Source organism: Solanum verrucosum, unplaced genomic scaffold, assembly GCF_900185275.1.
Source record: "Solanum verrucosum unplaced genomic scaffold, falcon-dt-bn FXZP01000280.1, whole genome shotgun sequence".
In the NCBI taxonomy this organism is placed as follows: domain Eukaryota; kingdom Viridiplantae; phylum Streptophyta; class Magnoliopsida; order Solanales; family Solanaceae; genus Solanum; species Solanum verrucosum.
In genome coordinates, this window is record NW_026019982.1 from 99879 (window position 1) to 120835 (window position 20957).

General features: G+C 33.5%; 2 protein-coding genes across 2 annotated transcripts; one reads left to right on the plus strand and one right to left on the minus strand.

The window, feature by feature from the left end:
- Positions 1 to 393: 393 nt before the first annotated feature.
- Positions 394 to 7004, minus strand: LOC125817335 (probable alpha,alpha-trehalose-phosphate synthase [UDP-forming] 7). The gene is made up of 4 exons (XM_049496861.1): positions 6834 to 7004; positions 4520 to 6553; positions 3726 to 3999; positions 394 to 1455 (listed from the first exon to the last, which is right to left on the minus strand). Exons 2-4 carry the CDS (start codon positions 6505 to 6507, stop codon positions 1144 to 1146), a joined length of 2574 nt encoding a protein of 857 aa, XP_049352818.1. The 5' UTR covers positions 6508 to 6553; positions 6834 to 7004; the 3' UTR covers positions 394 to 1143.
- An 8637-nt stretch (positions 7005 to 15641) lies between these two features.
- On the plus strand, positions 15642 to 20854 carry LOC125817566 (ras-related protein YPT3). Its single transcript, XM_049497111.1, has 2 exons — positions 15642 to 15985; positions 20129 to 20854. Exons 1-2 carry the CDS (start codon positions 15765 to 15767, stop codon positions 20562 to 20564), a joined length of 657 nt encoding a protein of 218 aa, XP_049353068.1. The 5' UTR covers positions 15642 to 15764; the 3' UTR covers positions 20565 to 20854.
- The last annotated feature ends 103 nt before the right edge of the window (positions 20855 to 20957 follow it).

The following is a 20957-nucleotide window of genomic DNA, read 5'->3' on the forward strand; positions in this document are numbered from 1 at the left end:
AGTAAAATTCTCTGACTTTGGACATAATATGTAACTAGTTTGCACACATGTTCACTGCATAAGGAAAGTTGCAATAATTATAAACAATTACATCAAATAAACAAGACATTTAATGTGCATGATTTACTTTAATTTGTACATAGCTTTTCTAAGTTGATACAAGTCTTTCTACTGCAGTGCTTCTAAATTCCAGCACTGTATTTGTTACTGGTACTTGCAATAAAATTACTTGAAGACAAAAAAAAAACTAACTTTAATGGATAAAGGGTTCACTCGACGGGAGTGGTAGCCAAGTGGTGGTCAAGGATACTTGGAATTTAGAGCATAATAAACTTGGTATCAGAGCCTACGATAAGTGGCAGAGCCCTTTACGATTAGAAAACCCTAGACTATAAAACGAAATATTTTTGCATCAACTTATATCCACACAATGCATTTGATAGGACCATAAAAGAGCAGAGAAATCTTCTCAATTCACATCATTAACCATATACTGTACATCAAGAAGACTACCAAAACCACTGACTCAATCCAACATAGTTGATGCTTATTGCTAGTCACAGCCATGCCCACTGACACAATGCTAATCTAAACTAGGTCCACATGCGACCAACTTTAAAAAAGAGAACTTCAATATACTACCAATTCAAGTATCAAGCAGCCACAAAGCAGTCTTCAGTTAAAGCTTTGCCACCACAATTGGTGTAAACAACCTGAACTTCATTTAGTTCCAGCATAATTCAGGAATATGATCAAATCTTTCGTCTGTACTAATAAATTCTCTACCTCATTTGGTCTTACAGAAACCATGTCTAACATCTTTGGCTCGTCCCACCCCTCTTGTGGTTCTCTGATTCTGCATAAGTGATAGTCGCCCTCCAGCACTTGATGGTTTCTTTTCAAGCAGTCTTAGGAATGCGCATTCAATTCTATGTTTCTCCCCTTCTCAGAGATATATTACATCCAGGCTAATGATAAAAGAATAGAACAATCAGAAAGGAAAGAATGATTGAACAGAATTTGAGACTCCACTTTCTTAAACCTCGAAACCAAACTCAAATGGACAATGTGCCAACTTCAGACCTGGAATGTACATTCAGTAGAGAAGGTAACCAAAGCAAACAAAACACCTGGTAGCTACATTCAGTCGGAGTCTGCAGGTTCATCATCGGAAGTCACTGGAGTATCAGTGGCATCAGCAAGGGAGTCTAGCATAAGCACCACCTCAGATGTGTCATCCAAGTAATACTTTGCTTTGCTAGGTTTTTGTCCAACTGTGCAAGCAAATACCTTGGCATCATATGAAATAATATTTCTGGACAAAGCATCGCCAATGATTTCAAACATATCTTCATCTGATCTATCATCACCAATGCAAAGCACAAAATCTGCCAGTTTTCCTTTCACTGCTAAAGATGTAAAGACTTTTTCTGCAACTAAACCTTTGGTGACCCCCTAAAATGAAAAGAGAAAATTAATGTTATTCAGAACACATGCCTAATCAACACATTAGTGACTGCAACCAACGCTAAAAATACACGTCAAAAAGCACTAACGAAAACGATATATTCAAGATACTCAAGAATTTGACAATAGCCATCAGAATAGTGAAAAAGAACACACTATATTGTTATTAAAATTATTACGTTAACAATATCTTTTTCTAGACAGGAAATATATGCCAGGTAGTCACTTGTCACTAGCAAAGAAATTGCAGTTCTCAACCAATTACTTGAGTAAATACTAAAGGCACTTTAGCTCGCAAATAACCTACGCATGGATTAATGGCACATCAATTAAAAAATAACATTTTTATTTTCTTTGACGATGCATGTATTGACGCAGCACATACAAAGGGAGGTGCTTTGGTGCATGTTATTTGGAGATGACATAGTATTTGTTGACGAGACGCGGAGTTAACGACAGGCTAGAGGTCTGGAGACGGATCATGGAGTCTAAAGGTTTTGGATTGAGTAGAAATAAGGCAGAGTACGTGGAGTGCAAATTTAGTGTTGTGACACGCGAAGGTAATGTGGAAGCGAAGTTGGATTCTCAAGTCATCTCCACGAGAGGGAGTTTCAAGTACCTTGGGGCTATTATCCAAGATAATGGGGAGATTGATGAGAATGTTGCACATAGCATTATAGGGGGTAGTTGAAATGAACGCTCTCATCTGGTGTGTTTTGTGATAAGGTGACGCCAAAAGTTGAAAGTAAGTTAAAACTTTGTTGTATGGGGCGGAGTGTTGTTGGCTAGTCAAGAACTCCCATGTCCAGAAGATGAAAATTGCAGAGATGAGGATGTTGAGATGGATGGGTGGGCTTACTTAAGAGAGATATGGTCAAAATGAAGATATTTGGGAAAAAGTGGGAGTGGCCTCCATGTCGGACAAGATGCAAGGCTGAAATGGTTAGAGTATGTCAAGAGGAGTTCCACAAGACACACTAGTGAGGAGGTATGAGAGGCTGATGTTAGGGCTTGAGGAGAGGTAGAGTAAGGTAGGCCGAAGAAGTATTGGGAAGAGGAGTTTAGGCAGGAAATGGCAAGTCTTCAGCTTACACCAAGGGTCATGGACATGACCCTTGATAGGAGGGTGTAGAGGTCGAGAACTAGGGTACAAGGCTATAGTAGGTAGTCTTGCATTCTGTTTTTCCTTTGAGTAGCATTACTAATAGTATTAGTATTATTGAGATGGTTCGCATTCTGTTTTTCCTTGCGAGTAGCATTAGCATCAGTACAAGTCTTGTGTTTTTTATTATCATGTTGTTGTTACTGCTTAGTGCTTATGTTTCCATATATGTAGTGTTTAAGCTTGCCTTGAGTTGATGGTCTACCGGAAACAACCACTCTACCTGCACAAGCTAGGGTACGCTCTACCCTCCCAATACTCCACCTTGTGCGATTACACTGGGTATGTTATTGGACTAAAAATAACCTATGCATTTAATATGGAGGATGATAATACTGAATTACATAAAGGGATAGCTAATGGAGATTGATGCAAGCTTGAAAGCATTACCATCCGCACTTACTAAAAAAGAATATACACCATCCTTATAAGCAATATAACCAACTAGCGACTCATAAGCAAATGTGATACTTGGGGCGTGTTTGGTATAAGGAAAACATTTTCTTACTTATTTTCTACTGTTAGGTAAGTAAACAAAACATATGATCACAAGAACATTTATATGTAATCAAGCAAAACACTTTGAGGGTGAGATGGGGTGGGAAGGTGAAGTGGCAGGGACGAGGAGTGAGATTGTCAAGGGGTGCGGGTTAACAGCTAGGTGGGTGGGAAGGAGACAATGAACTTGTTTCCCAGAGAAAATGTTTTCCAAAATAACATGACCAACCAAACATGGAAAAAGCTGGAAACCTCCTAACCAAACACACCCTTAATGTGGAGATCAGCACAATTATCATATACAGGAAACCAAAGGATGTATAAGGTTCTATGGTCAACAAGATCATATTTCTCATTTTTATTTTTATTTTGAAAACACGATCATATTTCTCATCTAAACACCGATAGCTAATAAAAGAGTTTTATCCAGATTACAGGGAAGTGGAAACCAAACACTGTTTTTGGGAGAGGAGACTAATCAATATGAGAAGAAGTCATTTACTAAGGACGCTAGGTAACATTTCTGAAGTGTAAATCTTGGAATATAAGCAACAAATATGAATCAAAACATATGGAAATTGGGATAAGTAATACGTGCCTGAGGCTTCACTTCCACAATGTGCTGACCGCTTTTCACGGCAACCGGTTCATTCGCTAAAACACTCTCCAGATGATCAAGCATCTCCTTTGCCTGAGAAAACCCAAATCCAGAATCCGCATCACGATACTGCCACACTATAGCACTTTCCTTTCTTTCTATGCAAGAACCATCTGTAGCGTCTGTATAGGATTGCATCACGGGTTCAGCAAGTTGCATCCACCCAAAATCAGAGGTCTGACTGCATACTTCCCATTTCTGTTCTCGTTCCCATCTGCATTGTCAGACTAAAAATTAGCAAACACAAAAGAGAAAAGATTGACCTGGCAAACAACAAACCCTAATTCTTGCACAATAGAGATATGAGAAGGCACTGGGATGATTGGATTAATGAACTAATTGGAATTTGGAAGTACTGAAAGATGTAAAAGCTGCATAGAATACTAAAGATAATTCTAACAGCTATATCAAATGTTAGGGGCATCCTAAAATGATGAGATGAAAATGACCGATATCACTTTTGCTTCATTTGCAAGAAAACTCCTTTTTTTTTTTTTTGATAATGGTATCAGCTCTAACACCGAGCGAGTGTTGCTTTACCAGAACACTAGACTTGTAAACACCATACAAAAAGTAGATACAGGAAGCAGGAATAGTCCATATCAAGACCACAGCAACTAGAATGATTGATATTTTGGATAACGTAACCAAAAGAAGCACTAGTCATTTAGACACCAGAATGCAGGAAATATTGATATCAATTGACATTGTACAGGGAAATAGAAGAAACAGACCTCAAAAAGTAGCCATGTTCTGCTGCAAGTCCTAGTTTTCTACAAGGAGAAAACCACTTGGTTAGGCTTTCCCTCCCTCTTCCACTAACAATGAAGACTGTGTTGTTTGGATCACCAGAAAGTTTATTCAGGATGGAGATAACATTAGCACTAGGAGACTTAATGATAGAATTCTGCGGCATCACAGTTCCGTCATAGTCCAGGAATATGGCCCTGCTCTTAGACTTGATATAAGCATTCACAATATCATCAATTGACAGCTTCCTGAAGTTGGGATCTAGGGAAACAACTCTAAACCCAAAGCCTAAACCAATGCCATAGCATCTTTTCCTAAAGTGATCAGCACAAGTTCTCTCCATATCTTGCAAGAAACTTCTCGACCAATAAGCAACATCGTGGGTGCTGACATAACGGTAATGCTTCTCATGTCGTAGCTGTTTCTCTTGTTCAGCCATTGATACAGCCTCATTCATTGCCTCAGCAGTTGCCTCAACATTCCATGGATTAATACGGATTGCCCCACTTAAGGAAGGAGAACACCCAATGAATTCTGACACAACTAGCATGCTCTTGTCAGGTCCACCTACACCTGAATCTGTTTCTGCACCCGATACACCCTGTCGACAAACGATGTATTCATATGGAGTCAGGTTCATCCCATCCCTAACAGCTGTGACAACAACACATTCAGCAACACTATAATAAGCCATACGCTCGCTACTGGACACGGACCTATCAATATAAACTATAGGCTCATATCCAGGCTTGCCAAATTGCTTATTAATCCTCTTGCAGCTTTCCTGTATCTCAGCCTGTATTTCCTCTAAATCTATTCCTTTACCCCTCATAGGATTGGCAATCTGAACAAGCACAGCCTGCCCTTGCCAACTGGGGTGCTGTTTGAGCATGTGCTCCATCGCTAGAAGCTTTAAGTTGATACCTTTGAAAATATCCAAGTCATCAACTCCAAGCAGAACAGTTTTTCCTTCAAATTGTTGTTTGAGCTCCTTAAACTTCAGCTCTTTATCTGCAATTTTCTTCATAGACTCAATATGACCCATATGTATCCCTACTGGCATAATCTTGATACCTACTGTCCTTCCATAATATTCCAATCCTATATAACCTCTTTTAGACTGGTACTCTAAACCCAACATTCGACTGCAACACGAAAGGAAATGTCGAGCATAGTCAAAAGTGTGGAATCCAACAAGGTCAGAACATAGAAGAGCCTTAAGTATTTCCTCTCTAACAGGAAGTGTCCTGTAAATCTCAGATGAAGGAAATGGACTGTGAAGGAAAAACCCAATCCTCAATCGATTGAACCTCCTTCTCAAGAACGTGGGCAACACCATCAAATGATAATCATGAATCCAAACAAAATCATCCTCAGGATTAAGCACCTCAACCACTTTCTGTGAAAACATCTTGTTGGCAGAAACATATGCTTCCCACATAGAACGATCAAAGCGGCCTCCATGGTCAGGTGAAAATGGCAACATGTAGTGAAAAAGTGGCCACAAATGCCTCTTGCAGAATCCCTCATAGTATTTTTCCACAATATTAGGTGGAAGAAACGTCGGCACACATCTGAATTTATCCAAAAGATAGCTAGAAACATCATCCTGTTCAATTGGATCAACATCAACAGATAAAGACCCAACAAACAATACTTCCATATCTTCAGGTAAACCATCCTTAAGTCTCAAAAGCAAAGAATCCTCATTCCAACTAAAACTCCAGCCCTTATTATCCGGTCTCCTTTTCGCTTTCAATGGCAACTGATTTGCCACAACAATCATCCGATCACCAGCAAGTGAAGATTGATTATCAGAAGAAACACTAACAGCCTGGTCATCATCCAGTTCACATATACTCCCAGGAACTGTCATTACCCGCGACATCCTTCGCCTATCCCTCTCTCTTCCCATTACTGGAAAATTCCCAGATGCCAAATCCAAAAGATTGGTATACGATCTAGACATCATTCTAACAAAGATTCTTGACTTCCTCTAATTGGGGAATTTCAATTTTCTGCAATTACATCAAACATTTCAAGTTTAACAAACAAGCCCTAACTCAAGAACATCAAAATCAACCCATAGAACCTAAAAACGAAATCACACAACAAAAGGGGCGAATAAAAGCTGATTTTCTTAATCAAACAGAAACCCATTTAAGTAACAACATACAGAAATGATCTTAATCATGCCCAAATGAAAATAAACACCCAAAGTAAATCAAGAATCTCAAAAGTTCAAGTTTCAAAATCATATAAAATACACAAAAACAACATGGGGTTGCCAGATTTTACCTCTAAGATTCAAAAAGCAGCAAATATTGGATCTTTTTCAGTGAAAGACTCGATCTTTATAGTTGAAGGGGGTGGATTTTAGGGTTTGATAAAGCATAAAAAACAAGAAAGATTTGGGATTTGTTCTCTATATATGTGAAAAAAAAGGGTGATCTCCAAATGGGTACAAAGACAGTTGCTGGATTATGAATATCCAGAGAATTTTTTAAAAAAAAATACTTTATTTATTTTTGCATACAAATTGAGTAGTTATAGCTGATCTTGCAAGAAAAAAAAAAAAGATTCTTTTCTTGACTCTGACCTAGAAAAATAAATAAAATAAATAAATAAATAAAAACGTGCAATGCATACGTGAAAGTATTTTTTGTATTTTAAAAATAAACATTTTTTGGATTGTCTACTTTTTGTAGCTAAGGCAACCGAAAGAGGCAAAAAAGGGGAGGGATAAGGATAAAAGAAAAAAAGGTACAAAAATAATTGAGTAAATTGACATTATTTTTTAAATGATGGTAGTGTTCGAGCCGATTTAGATCAGTTAATCTTCATTAATGGATGATGTTCGAGTTAATTCAAATATGCTACCTTTCATCGATAGAAATATTAAAGGTTTGTTCTCCAATCAGGAGTTCGTGAGATGTGCAAACGGTTTCTTACATAAATGTAGGGTAAAATTGCGTGTAATTGATATTTGTGGTCTAATCGTTCCTCGAATCCTGCATATAGCGAGAGGGTAGTGTACCAGACTGTCTTTTTTTGTCCTCCAGGACTTATGTAAAAAAAAATTATCTAAGGATTGTTTGATTCAAAACTGACTAAGATTATCTCGTGATTTTAATTAAGACAAATAATCTCACCTTCAATATAAGATGGATAATTGCATAATTTAGTATAAATATTTTTATGGTTTTAGCTAATATTCACAATCAAAAATAGACAAATTTAATCCCAAATTTATATTGGGATAACCTCCGAACTAAACAATTTTTTGGATCGTTTAGTCGATGAACAAGTTATCTTATGATTGATGATCGATAATGAATTATAATATTAAAATTAATAACAACGAAATTATTTAGTGAATACATAGAATAAATAAAGTCCAATATAAAATGTTTATTAGGTTTAAACTATACAAAGTAGGATAAATATATTTTTTTCAATTTAATTTTGATTTTAGGAGAAGGGAAAATGAGTTGTTTTAGTGTTTGATCCTAGGATTATTAATTCCAAAATTATTGTCGTATAAATAATACTGCAATTATGAGATAGGCTTACTTGATTGAATTGGATATTTATGTGTTTCCGACCGCTTAATAAAAATATTAATATTTGGACAACTCAAATATTAATATTTGGACAGCCTAAATATTGAGGACCTTACATTTGTGTACTAAATCTAAAAAATATAAATTATAAAATATTATGTGTTCTATACATGTTAAAATTGACAACTCACCCAAAATTGTTTAAGAGATAATGGGAGTAAGAAAATATTTGTTGAATGTGATTGATGTTGTCCAAATGCTCAAGTCATCCGCATAATTTATTTAGACACCTCAATTAGAACTCTTACCTATTAGACACTTTAATATTAACGAATATTTATCTATTGAACATAAAATGACAACTAGCTTTACAAATATTGTGCGTGTGATTCACACACATTCTCTTGAAAAAATCACGAATAGAATTACGACACATGGCACATGGGTCCAAATTTTTAATTTTGAAAAATGAAAATATTTTCAGCCTTTAATAATCTAGAAAAATTAAACTGAAAAAAGAATAAAAAAGGAAAATGTCTCCCCCCCACTTAACCCATTGCCCTTTCTTCTTCGTCTTTTTCTCTGTCACTCTACCATGATTCCTTAACGATAACAAAAAATAAAATATCTCCCATCCAGCCCTAATACACCCACCTAATCTTTTGCCTTTTTTTTCTTCCCCTGTCACTCATTGTATTCTATTCTTCCTGTGATTATTGATTTTTTTGTGAAAATACTCGATGTCGATAAATTATTTCAAAATCGACGATGAAGAGAAATCAAAAGAATATCAATTTTTTATACCATTTTTAATAAGTTTAATGAACGGTGATGGTTGCTTGATCGGAGTTATTGAAAATAGAGATGCATGAATGTCCGCTAACTTTTTAACTCCAATGGTCTGATTATTTTCCTTCTTCTTACAAATTCAATTAGTTTGTTTATAACGAAAAATTAAAAAAAAAAAAAAAAAAAAAAAAGAGAACAAAACAAAAGGCAGAGAATTTGAAGTCTTTAAAATGGTGGATTGAAGAAGAAGAGGACTTGTACATGGGTGTGGGGTTATTTTCTTTTATAAATAAAGAGATAAATATTTAATTAAATAAGTTTTTAGTTATTTAATTAATACATGCCAAGTGTCAAGAAAATAAGAACTAATTTATTTTTAAATTTTTTTTAAAAAGTCCATTCATGCGCTCAACAACAGTGAGTTACACTTATTTTGCCACATCAACGTTTGTGTTTAATAGGTATATGTTTTGAACAATTTAGGTGTTCAATAGGTAAGAGTCCTAGTTGAGGTGTCCAAGTGAATTATGCGGATAACTTTAAGGGGTTGTAGATGACTTAAGCCAAATTTAAAATTATATGTTTTTAGTAAAAGTGAAAAAGAGAAGACAAACTCTAATTATCCCACACTAAACAATTTAATAAAGTTTTTTTCCGATCTCTCATTCGATGTTTAGTACTCAGGTTGTGGCTCGATTATATTTAGATTCTCATGTTATACGATTTATTTTTAAGAATTCAAACTCAAGATCTGTAATTAAAGATAAATAAATCTTCATATTTTAGTATTTGTGTTGTGGTCCAATTATGTTTGGATTTTTATTTTATTTGATCTATTTTTAAAAATTCAAACTTGAGATTTCTTATTCCGAAGAAATTTTAAATTATCTTCCACGACTTGATAACAAAGTACTTAGTAATTGACAACCACTTCATTAAAGGGATGCCGTAACATATAATTATTGAATTTTATTGATGTCACTCAAGTCTCAACGTGCAATTGGTGAATAATAGTACTAATTTTGTACGTCCAAATGAAATACTGAAATTTGAGGATAATATATTATTATCTTTTTTCATTTTCTTTCATTTTTTAAATATATATGGTGAGTAAATTCGTCACGCTAAAAATGTTAAATGAGTAATTTTAATTAAATTTAAATGGGTTAAAATGAGTTAAATTAATAGATAAATTAGTCATAATTTGGGTTGAAATTAATTGGATCATAACTCAATTCGCTCAACTCTATCAAGTTTTGTTTTTTTTATAGTTTATTTTATTATCTAATTAATAATTACAGGTCGAATAATGCTACTCCAAATAAGCAATTAGGACTTAAAATAAGAAGTGCAAATAAAAATTTCCTTCTTTTAAAAGGAACTATGTAATAGTATTTAATTGGGCATGAAGTTTTAAGAATGAAAAATCAATTTTTAAAAAATTATAATCTAAAATAATTTATGAATTATGTGAATATAAATTAAATTATTAAAAATAAATTAAAATTTTAATGTTGAATTGTAACTAGATATAAAAAGAAAGTTCTTTTTAAAAAAAAATTAAATAAAAAAAAAAGTATCACATAAATTGAAACGAAAATAATATATCATATATGAAATTATATCTTTCTTTTTTTTTTTGGTTTCCCACCCAGTATCCAGAGCCCACATTGGAGATCCGACTAAATTCGGACCACGCACTGCAGGGCTCATTCGGAAATGACGCTCCCAACAGGATTTTCTCCATACCCAGAGCTCGAACTCAATACAATCCTTGATATAATATTGTATTTTGGTTTCTCCATATATGAAATTATATCATCTTCATCTATTCTAGTCTTTATATATATCAAGGATTATATAGGCAGCTAAGTTTCTATCTTTTCATTCAACTCATTTCGTTTATTTTACTTGCTCTTTTCAGCTCCGAAAGCAAGGAAGAAACTTACACACAGATAGACCAGCCACATAAATTAAATATAGCATTACAAAATGTTGGTGTAATATACTACAAATACAATATATTACAGTTGAAAATAAAATGACAAAAATGGATAATAGGTTGAGGCACAGATATCTTGTTCTCTTTAAGGAGATTCAAGCCCACTGTGGCATAATTTACACTGATCCAGCAGTATCACTCTTGACTTGTCCCCTCCAGGATACAACAGCCCAACAACGTGTACAATTCAAACAACTCTGGATTAGTTGAAGAGTCCAAAGCTCCACATAAGAACACCTTCCTTCAACATATAAATATTCTCTTGTATAGAGTGAATATAGTTGAAGACTTAGAATATTTTTCTATGTCTCAACTCTCTCTTTCACTACTACACATTACAATATTATTTCACACTTCTCATCTTTTTGAGATACTTTACAAAGGAAGAAACACCAATACTTATAGGTGAAGAAGTCTTCCATATAATCAATAGGTAGAATGAGGGGTAGTAAAGTGAGTGGATAAATGTGATAGATGTTACATGAGTTACAAGAAACTAATGGTCACATGAGTAACAAGAAACTAATGACCATGAGAGTTACAAGAACTAATGGTCATGTAGGTTACAAGAACCAATCGTCATCTTCTACCACAGTTACAAGATGATACCAACAATACGATTATATATATATATATATATATATATATGTCATATATTAGACTATGATGGATACTTTATGGTGAGTGCGTATATGGGTGCTTGTTGTCTTGCCAGCTCAGACCCCAACACATGGCAGCTGCTAGTGGCTGGTTGTGAATCCCTTTACGATATTATTCAAAAATAAATTAATGTGTATTCCTTCCGTATTAATATAATAGTTTCATTTTTCGAGAATTAATTTAATTAGTTTTTTTAATTTATTTAGTTTTGTGAATTGAAACATGATAATTAATCTAGGATAGAGAGAGTAACATAAAAGATCTATTCTAAAAGTTAGTGATATTAAACAATAAACAACAACAATACATATCAATGTGATCTTTATAGTAAGGTTCGGAGAAGTTAAAGATATATGTTATCCTTACCTTATAATAATAATGAAAATAGTATTTATAAGTGGAAGAGGTATGCAGTAGACAAGGCGCTCTACGCTAGAATTATGCTCTCCCGTAAGAAAGAGAGAAAATTCTCGCTTTTCTACTGACCATTTACCTTATATATTTGCATATCTAATATCACGCCGTCCTTAATGAGCTAAAGATAAGTCATGTCATGTCTACTTTATACGAGTAAAACGAAAAATATCAATAAAACTAGAAAAAAGACAATGTCATATAATTAGGTTGATTGATCCTTAAACTTTGCCTAAATCCTCTTTAGCATTTTTTTAGTGTGTGCTTCTTGTTCTTAGCTTTAATTTTTAGTTTATATGCTAAAGTAGCATGCAAACAAAATACTATGCTTTTTTTCTTAATGAATGAAAGCAAGTTATCAATAATTTGGACCTTTTTGGATAATAAAGAGGATGTGATTGATTAACAAAATTCAACCATGCAGGCAACCAAAATAAAGAGAAAGCAATGAAAAAATCTGCAAGAGTTTAAAAAGATTTTCCCCAGGCAAATGCATTATTGGTATCAATGGCGGAATCAAGATTTTCAATAAGGGAGTTCAAAATCTGAAGAAGTAAACATACGAACTAGTTGAAGGGGGTTGGATATCTATTATATATACCTAAAAAGGAATTTTAACCATATATAAATAATAATAATTTTTCCGAAGGGGGTTCGGATGAACCCTTAACAATATGTTGGTCCCACCCGTGATTGGTACGCGTTTGAACATAGATTTGGTTGAAACTTTCTAAAAAATATATATCGAAGAATAGTATTTAAAAGTTAAAGTTGTACTTGAATATGCCTTTACTTAAAAAAGATTAAAGGTTCATAAATAAGCAAAAACTCAATCCATTATAACCAAATAATGAGGTGACGTCGTTTGGCAGCTAGATGAGATTCAAGTTACTCATGTATTTTATTTGTATAATTTATACGAAAGTTTGATAAGTAGATAGAAAATAAGTTATTCATGTATAAATTAATATGAAGTTTGGTTGACTTAGAAATCCACTTAACTAATACATGAATAAGTTATGAGGAAATCTATGTATTATTTTTGCGTAAAATAATACATAGATTCACTTATAACTAATGTAACTAATTCCTACATTACTAATATCTACCTAACTCTGATCAACTACGAAACGACCCTTTATTGTCCTAGAATATGATGTCTATATTATGGTATATCTGCTAATTAAATTGTCGATAGGCGTTAAAAATAATCATGTTATATAATGGTTGCAACTTGCATTATTGCCTAAAAAGATTATGGTTCATATGAAGTGGCTATAACAATTTTAAATTAAAAAAAAAAAAAAAAGCAGTGTATTACAGTTAATATCGAGTGTCAATTATAGGAAAATATACAACTGACAAAATTCAACAAATGGATCCATAATATTAAAATCCCAATGAATGTGTAGATATACCAATTGAATATTGATGTGGTGAGGAAGTGTTTGAGTTGCCTGGTCGGCGTTTATCTTTATATCGTCTTGAATAATTTTATTCATGATCTAAATTTTAGATTGAGTTAGACCAAATAATATTCAAATTTTAATTATGATATCAAAACCATATTTATCTCAATTCTAGATTTATTTGATATTAGATTCTCATATTATATTATTCATAATTTAATTGACAGAGTGTATATGGGTGTTGAGTTTTCAAATCGGCTCCTGTGAAATAGAATGATCTCTTTATATAATCTTGAAGAATTCTCATTTTATGAAATAACTTTTAGGATTAATTTAAATCAACGTCCATTTTCTTCTAGAAAACAACAAGTTGACTTTGAAGACTATCATACAATAATGCTTGCAACAAAATGAATAAGCGCAAAACATAGATTTTTTTCATATATATGAAGTACTCTTGCGTGTCTACTATCAATGTGAGTAGTGCACATGTTCGATTATGTTCTCGTAGGATCGAACGGAGCACACCTTGAATTAGATAGAGCAAATGATGGTTCTGTCAAATCGATCCGCTAACACTAGGGGTATTCACGGTTTGGATAAAAACCGATCCAAACCGAAAAACCAAACCAAACAGATAAAATAAAACCGATTTTATTTGAGTTTGGTTTGGTTTGGTTTTAGATTTTTGAAAATCGATAGTATTTGATTTGGTTATGGTTTTATTGGAAAAAAACAAAGAAATAATCGAATCAAACCAATGAATTATATACATATATTTTTTTAATATACATACTTAATATATTGTTTTTATAAACAATTTTAAAGATCTTATATATGTTTTCATTAAAATTTCTTTATAATTTACTTATTGAAAACAAAAATGTCCAAGGTGAAAACATATATCTTATTAATTTCATGTATTTGAGTGTCTAGGACAATTCTTTGTGGGACTAAAAATGTTATTGTCTCTTCCTTCTAGGCCAATATAATGAATTTTAAAGATTTATTGATAGTAAATTCAGTGATCGAAAGTTTGGTAATTTAAGTCATTCTAATTATTTTCCGTTTTGAATGGATTGCTGTCACTTTTTTCACATTTTGAATGAATTGTTTCTTTTATTTTTGTGTATGGTTAATAACCTAATAATCGATCCAAACCAAACCGAAACCGATAACCACCAAACCGATAAATATATATTATATTTGGTTTTGATAATTTTAAAATCGATTAAATTGATTTGATTTTAATTTTGACCAATAATCGATCCAAACCGACTCGTAAACACCCCTAGCTAACACCTTATCTTTCTGTTTATAAGTCATAACCTACTTCAACATTTCTAGCTAATTTCCCATAGAGAAATTACATGCGTCCACAACCATAGCAACTAAACAATGGAGGAATGAGGAGGGAAAGGGTGACAAACATCAAATGAATTAGAGTTTTCATTTGAATTATATAAAAAAATTTATTAGAATACACGTGTCTACCAATTATTAGACAACTAGGAATTTATAAACAATTATAAATTTAGTTATGCTCTTAGCTTGAATAATGACCCACCCACATGCCTAACAAAACATTCCACTTATTGATTTGTGTGGTTCTAATTATACGCCTAAACAAAAGTTTAACATTAATTATTAATCAATTTTTTGATCTTCCTGATTTACCCTTTACCTTTTGAAGTTTGTGACTTAACTTAAAAAAGCTCAAATTTTCATTAATTTAGATACAATATTTACATTAAACATTGAAGCAAAGCCAAGGTCAATTTATTTTATATTTAATTTTATTAAATTACTTAAATATAATAAATTTATATGATTGATAATATTCTTATATGGAATACTTATTTTTTAAGGTAATAATATTATTATTTTTGTCACTTTAATTAACTTTCCAAAAGTTTTGGACCCAAAAGAAAAAACAAACTTTCCTTATACTTCAATTCCTTTTTTGTTCGAGCGAAAAATTGAAGTAATCTCTCTACGAAATATTTTTTTCTCCAAAAATATCATAGAAAAAGAATTATAAATTAACAAAATTAATGTGAATTGATAAAATATTCTTTCATTATTAATTAACGATTTTCAATTCAAACTTTTGAAATGAAATTACTTTTATTTCCTCATATACCGGGGAGCCGCCACGAACTTAAATTTTAAAATATAAAATTAAATCATAGAACCTAAAAGGGTAGTTTCGTCATTTCCTTTTATGAATTTGCTATTTCGAGCTGTTCCTAGAATATAGACAAGAGTCCTCACCCCATTTCTCCGCCTTCAAGAATTTTTTTTCTCTTCTTCAAAACTTCTTCAAAATTGAATCTTTTCTGTGTATTTATACTTTTTGGTCAATCAAGAAGTAAAATTGCAGAGCAAGAAGATGGCAGGTTATAGAGGTGATGATGAGTATGATTACCTTTTCAAGCTTGTGTTGATAGGTGATTCAGGTGTGGGTAAATCAAATCTGCTTTCCAGGTTCACCAAAAATGAATTCAATTTGGAGTCTAAATCAACTATTGGGGTTGAATTTGCAACCAAAAGTCTTAATATTGATGGTAAAGTTATTAAAGCTCAGATTTGGGATACTGCTGGTCAAGAAAGGTAAAGGTTGAATCTTTTTAACTTTTTTTGTTTTGTTTTGGTGATATACTTAGATATATATATATATGTGAGTTTTTGTGTTTCTGTATCTGGGGTTTTCTTGTTTTTGGTTTATGGCTTGAGTTTTAGTGTTTTTTGTTGAGTGGTTGCATAATCTTGGTGTAACAGTCTTTACTAGTGATTGAGTTTGCATATGTTTATTTTGAAGTTGTGTGGGGTTGAAGAGTAGTGTTAATAGTAATAATAACATACTGAGTGTAGTCCTACAAGTGGGGTCTGGGGAGGGTAGTGTGTAGGCAGCTTTACCCCTAGTCCCCTACCTTGTGGAGGTAGAGATGCGGTTTTCGAAGGACCGAGGTCCAACTATAACTGCATATAAGAGTAGTATTATGTGGTGGTTTTTTAGGTGTTTGGGATGTAGGCAAGTGAGAATTGCTTCTAGGGAGGGTATTGTGTACACAGCCTTACCCCTACCTACCTTGTGAAGGTAGAGAGGCAGTTTCTGAAGGACTGAGGTCCAAGTAACAGCATATAGGAGTGGTATAAAGTGATTGTTTTTTATGTTTTTGGGATTTAGGCAAGTGAGAATTGCTTGTGCCAGGGTTCTTGAATGTTGTTGTGTTTATTGGTATTGTCTAAGAGTGTATATATGTGGTATTGTTGCTTGGATGGGATTTCTTGTCTATGGGGTCTAGTATCTGTATTCCTAATTGAAATTTGAAGGACATGGATGGCATATTGCAACTAATTATAAAAGAAGAATTTGTTCGTGCTTGGTTCATAAGAAATAATTAGATTTGATCATGAGAGTTTGTTGAAGACATAATGAAATATATAAAAGTGTGTTGTCCTGATGGACCTTTAGATGAGATGATCACACAATTCAATATTTGTGTAGGCTATGTGTACTCCTAGTTGTTTAGATGCTATTGTGGTGTCAATCTGAAAGCTAGTTTTAGAAATTTGGTTTCCAAATTTGTTGGTATAAGATTATTTTGGACTTATGCAGTTCCCATACTAGTATTGGCAGGGTATTTTTTTTTCCTAATGTGAAAAATAAATGACCAAAGTAACTCAATATTTCCTCATAATTTTTGAAATCCTTGGCCATTATTGTTTGACTGGTTTCTAGCTTTTTTTCTTTTGGGTTTAACCATCTAATGTTTGATACTCATAGCCCGACTAGTTTAGATTCGTGTTGCATAGGACCATTAAATGGGGAAGCACTCCCTACCTAGGGGTTCCCCTCCCGAGGCTCAAACCTATGACCTCTAGTTAAAGGCCGGGTATCCCATCCATTTCACCACACCTTTGATGTTAGACTTTTTACTGTGATTTCTTAGCTTTTCTTTTACCAATTTAAGATATCAAAGAAGAGAACCTGGCATTATACGTGAAAAAGGAATTGAATCTTTTACAGGCATGGGTGATGTGTAGACTAGAATGGATTGTTTTTTGCTAGCAAATGCTTCCTCTGAATATGAAATAGCTTTACTGAACTGAGCAATGTAAAATATTCTCCATTGCTAGATGACACCATTACTCTTTGCGGAATAAGATAGTTTTTTTGTTTGGTTGTAATTCTTGTAGATACTTGTAAAAAATATGAATAATTGTATTTTCTACATTTATAGCATATGATTTCAGTTAGTTTTTCTTTTATGTCATTGATTTTTGGTTTTGTAGTAGATGCTATACTTAAAGAACATACTTCGTAATCTAATGTATGGAAACGCGACTGTCTGCACTACACTTGATATTGTTATTCTACCGGATAGTATGAATTTCTCCTTTTTGTTTTCCTCGAGTAGATTACTGATGATTATAAGACATGCAAAATATGTTAACAAAAAGGAGTAGAAGTACCTTAAAAAAGGAGTAGAAGAAGTGTGCAAAAATTCAAAGTGCATATTTCAAACTAAACTGTCATTTTGAAATATAGATGTTTTATATGGATTCTTCATTAATCATTATCATCAATATACATGTTTGAATGGTTGTGACATGGGTATGGTTAGTTCGTGTAGATTCTTCAGATACAGTCAAAATTAGTGAAAAGTCTATATGAACACATACAAGATACGTATGCACATCATAGGCAATAATAAATCTTTGAATTAGCTATAAACTAAACCAATACCATTACGGTCAGAATACAAATAAATAATTGAAAGTCATAATTGTAAGTGATACAACTTAAAGTACTGGCAAAAAGAATTGAGATACAACTTAAAGTACTGACAAAAAGAATTGAGATACAACTTAAAGTACTGGCAAAAAGAATTGAGATACAACTTAAGGTAAAATTCGAACTTCTATAGGATTTTTTTTGATAACGGTGATTTTCAGGCCATTTTGAGCCACCTGTTACGTGCTAAATCCACCAGTATAGTTATCTGGTAACTGTCTACCAAAGCTTAGACTAATGGGAAGAAGTCACCTAACATTCTTTGTCTTTGCTAGGATTTGATCCCAGAAATCCCATGAAAACAACTTCATTGACAGTACCCTGGGTGTTTTTAACTTCTATCGTATGTTATTTAAAGAAAAGGAGTATAGCAGATATTTGATATGGGCAAAAAAGAATCTCACATGAAGTCATTTCTCCAAAAGGTAGTGAATGTGATGAAAGAAAAGAAATTTGGCAAACCAATAAGTTTTCAGCTTAGGGAGAAATTTAGGGAATCAAAAAACCTGAGGATGTGGTTTACATTATTGGCTACTAGGCTTATGAATCATAACTGTGGTTCGCATGCCATTAGCAATGGTATCACATCATTGTTGTCCTTGAAACGTTCTATGTTCTTTTTTCTTACAATAGATAATATTTTTGGGTGCAAACACAGTGCAGTTTTAATGATGGGGTGATTGAAGCATGTATAGCAGGATGATAAAAACGTGAGGACTGAATTAAGAGGAAGATAAAATACAGTTATCCCTGCTTGAACGCCCTTGCATAGCTTTCTGATATGATGCTTAAGTTTGTGAGCGGCCTTTATCCTATTCATTTCTTTAGAATATGCTCAGGTATGCGTGTTAGTTCTGGCAGTGCTTTTGTTGGCACTGTTCAGCTGCAGGTTCATTGCCTTTTAGTGCCTTATTTGTAATTAACATCTTGTACACTTCTCAATGTCAAGGACGTGATCCACTCTGGACAAAATATTAATCCTACTCCCTTCTTATTACAAAGCCGTCAATTTGTTCTGTACTCTATTGATATTTGCATGCAAAACCCTTTTTTCTGAGATGAATAACATTGCCACGTGAGAGGTAATCTCTGAGCAATTTCATCTCTTGTGAGGAAAGAAAATAGTTCTTTTCTAACTATTCGGCATAAGGTGTTTTTTTAAGTCTGATATATTTACCAGACTTCCCTACTTAGCCCTTAAAGATAGCAGCAGCAGAAAGATGGAGTACACCTCATCCTTCTGAGCTTTTTTCTTTTTCTTTTTCTGTCTTATGGTTTCTTCGGCTTTTGTTTTTGTTTTTTAATTTTTATGCAGATCATGTTAGATCATCTCATGTTCCGGAAGTTGTGGATTTATTTCTCTGTTTAGGAAAAATAGTTAGAAATACTAATTGAATGAAGTACTTAAGTTAGTCTTTTGAACCCATTTAAGTTGCATCTTGGTACTACTATACGTGTTTTGTGATCTTTTGATTGATGTGTCTTAAGATCTGAATTGAAAAGGTCATGGTGGGAGCGCCGCTCCTAAAAATGGGCCTTGCAATGCGCAACTCTAAATTAGTTGGGCTCCAATGCGAGTACTAGACAGTGGGTGGAAAACCAATGAAAAAAGATTTGATTGCATCATTGATATAAAGTTTAACTTTGTGAATAAAACGGGTCACATATTACTGGTAAACTACAGAGTTCATTAGTTTTTATGATCAGTAAATTTAATATTCATCATATTCAAAGCTCAATTGCATATACAGATTTTGCTGTTACTAATAGTTTTCCTTCCCTCTTGGTTTCGCGTCCCTCCCCCACATTATTAACGATCTGTGCTGATGGTGAATGATGTAGTTGCTTGTATGCAACTTATTGCTACTATTATATATGAAGGGAATGTAGTGGGATGCATCCTTGTTCCTTTATGTTGTTGTACCACTGCTTCAGTTTTTTCTTCTTCATACCAGGTATCGTGCCATTACGAGTGCTTATTATCGGGGAGCTGTCGGTGCTTTGCTCGTATATGATGTTACTCGACATGTTACCTTTGAAAATGTCAACAGGTGGTTGAAGGAATTGAGAGACCATACTGACCCTAACATTGTGGTCATGCTCCTAGGCAACAAATCAGATCTCCGACATCTCGTGGCTGTTTCAACTGATGAGGCTAAATCTTTGGCAGAGAGGGAAGCCCTATACTTCATGGAAACTTCTGCATTGGAAGCAACCAACGTTGAAAATGCATTTACTGAAGCTCTCACACAGATATATCGAATTGTCAGTAAGAAAGCAGTTGAGGCAGGCGATGAAGGCGCTACTTCATCTGCACCACCTAAAGGACAGACAATTAACATCAAAGATGAAGGGTCTGCTTGGAAAAAGTTTGGGTGCTGTTCGAGCTAGGGCTCGAGGAAACTACGTAAGACAATAGCTCAAGCTTTATATATCAGTTGTAAATTGTCATTAAATCAATGATTTCCTCTCCTGTTTTCTCTCTTTGGGATATAATATTCATGCTATAGCCATGAGAATACTCGAAGTAGCGTTCTCATGAAAAATTCTGAAGGAGGAGCAGGTACTGCTAGTTTCTAATTACAGAATGTCTAAACAAGGTCTTAGTTTTATGTGTTCTGGTTGATGGCTTGAAAAACTGGAGAAACTATCGAGATCTTTGCAATAACCTGTTACCGATATCTTCTTTTGTGTCGAATTTACGTCTTAATTATTTTTCCCCTTTAAAAGTGTTTTTCTGACTAGCAATGTTTGTTGTTCATGATATGTGCAAGATCAAAATTT

Excerpts from the sequence above, each read along its gene's own strand:
- LOC125817335 (XM_049496861.1), bottom strand. The coding sequence starts at position 6,507 with ATGATGTCTAGATCGTATACCAATCTTTTGGATTTGGCATCTGGGAAT. Across the intron at positions 4,000-4,519 it reads GAACATGGCTACTTTTTGAG|ATGGGAACGAGAACAGAAAT; the intron begins GTCTGTTTCTTC and ends CTGACAATGCAG. Across the intron at positions 1,456-3,725 it reads TTGTGGAAGTGAAGCCTCAG|GGGGTCACCAAAGGTTTAGT; the intron begins GCACGTATTACT and ends TTTTCATTTTAG.
- LOC125817566 (XM_049497111.1), top strand. The coding sequence starts at position 15,765 with ATGGCAGGTTATAGAGGTGATGATGAGTATGATTACCTTTTCAAGCTT. Across the intron at positions 15,986-20,128 it reads GATACTGCTGGTCAAGAAAG|GTATCGTGCCATTACGAGTG; the intron begins GTAAAGGTTGAA and ends TCTTCATACCAG.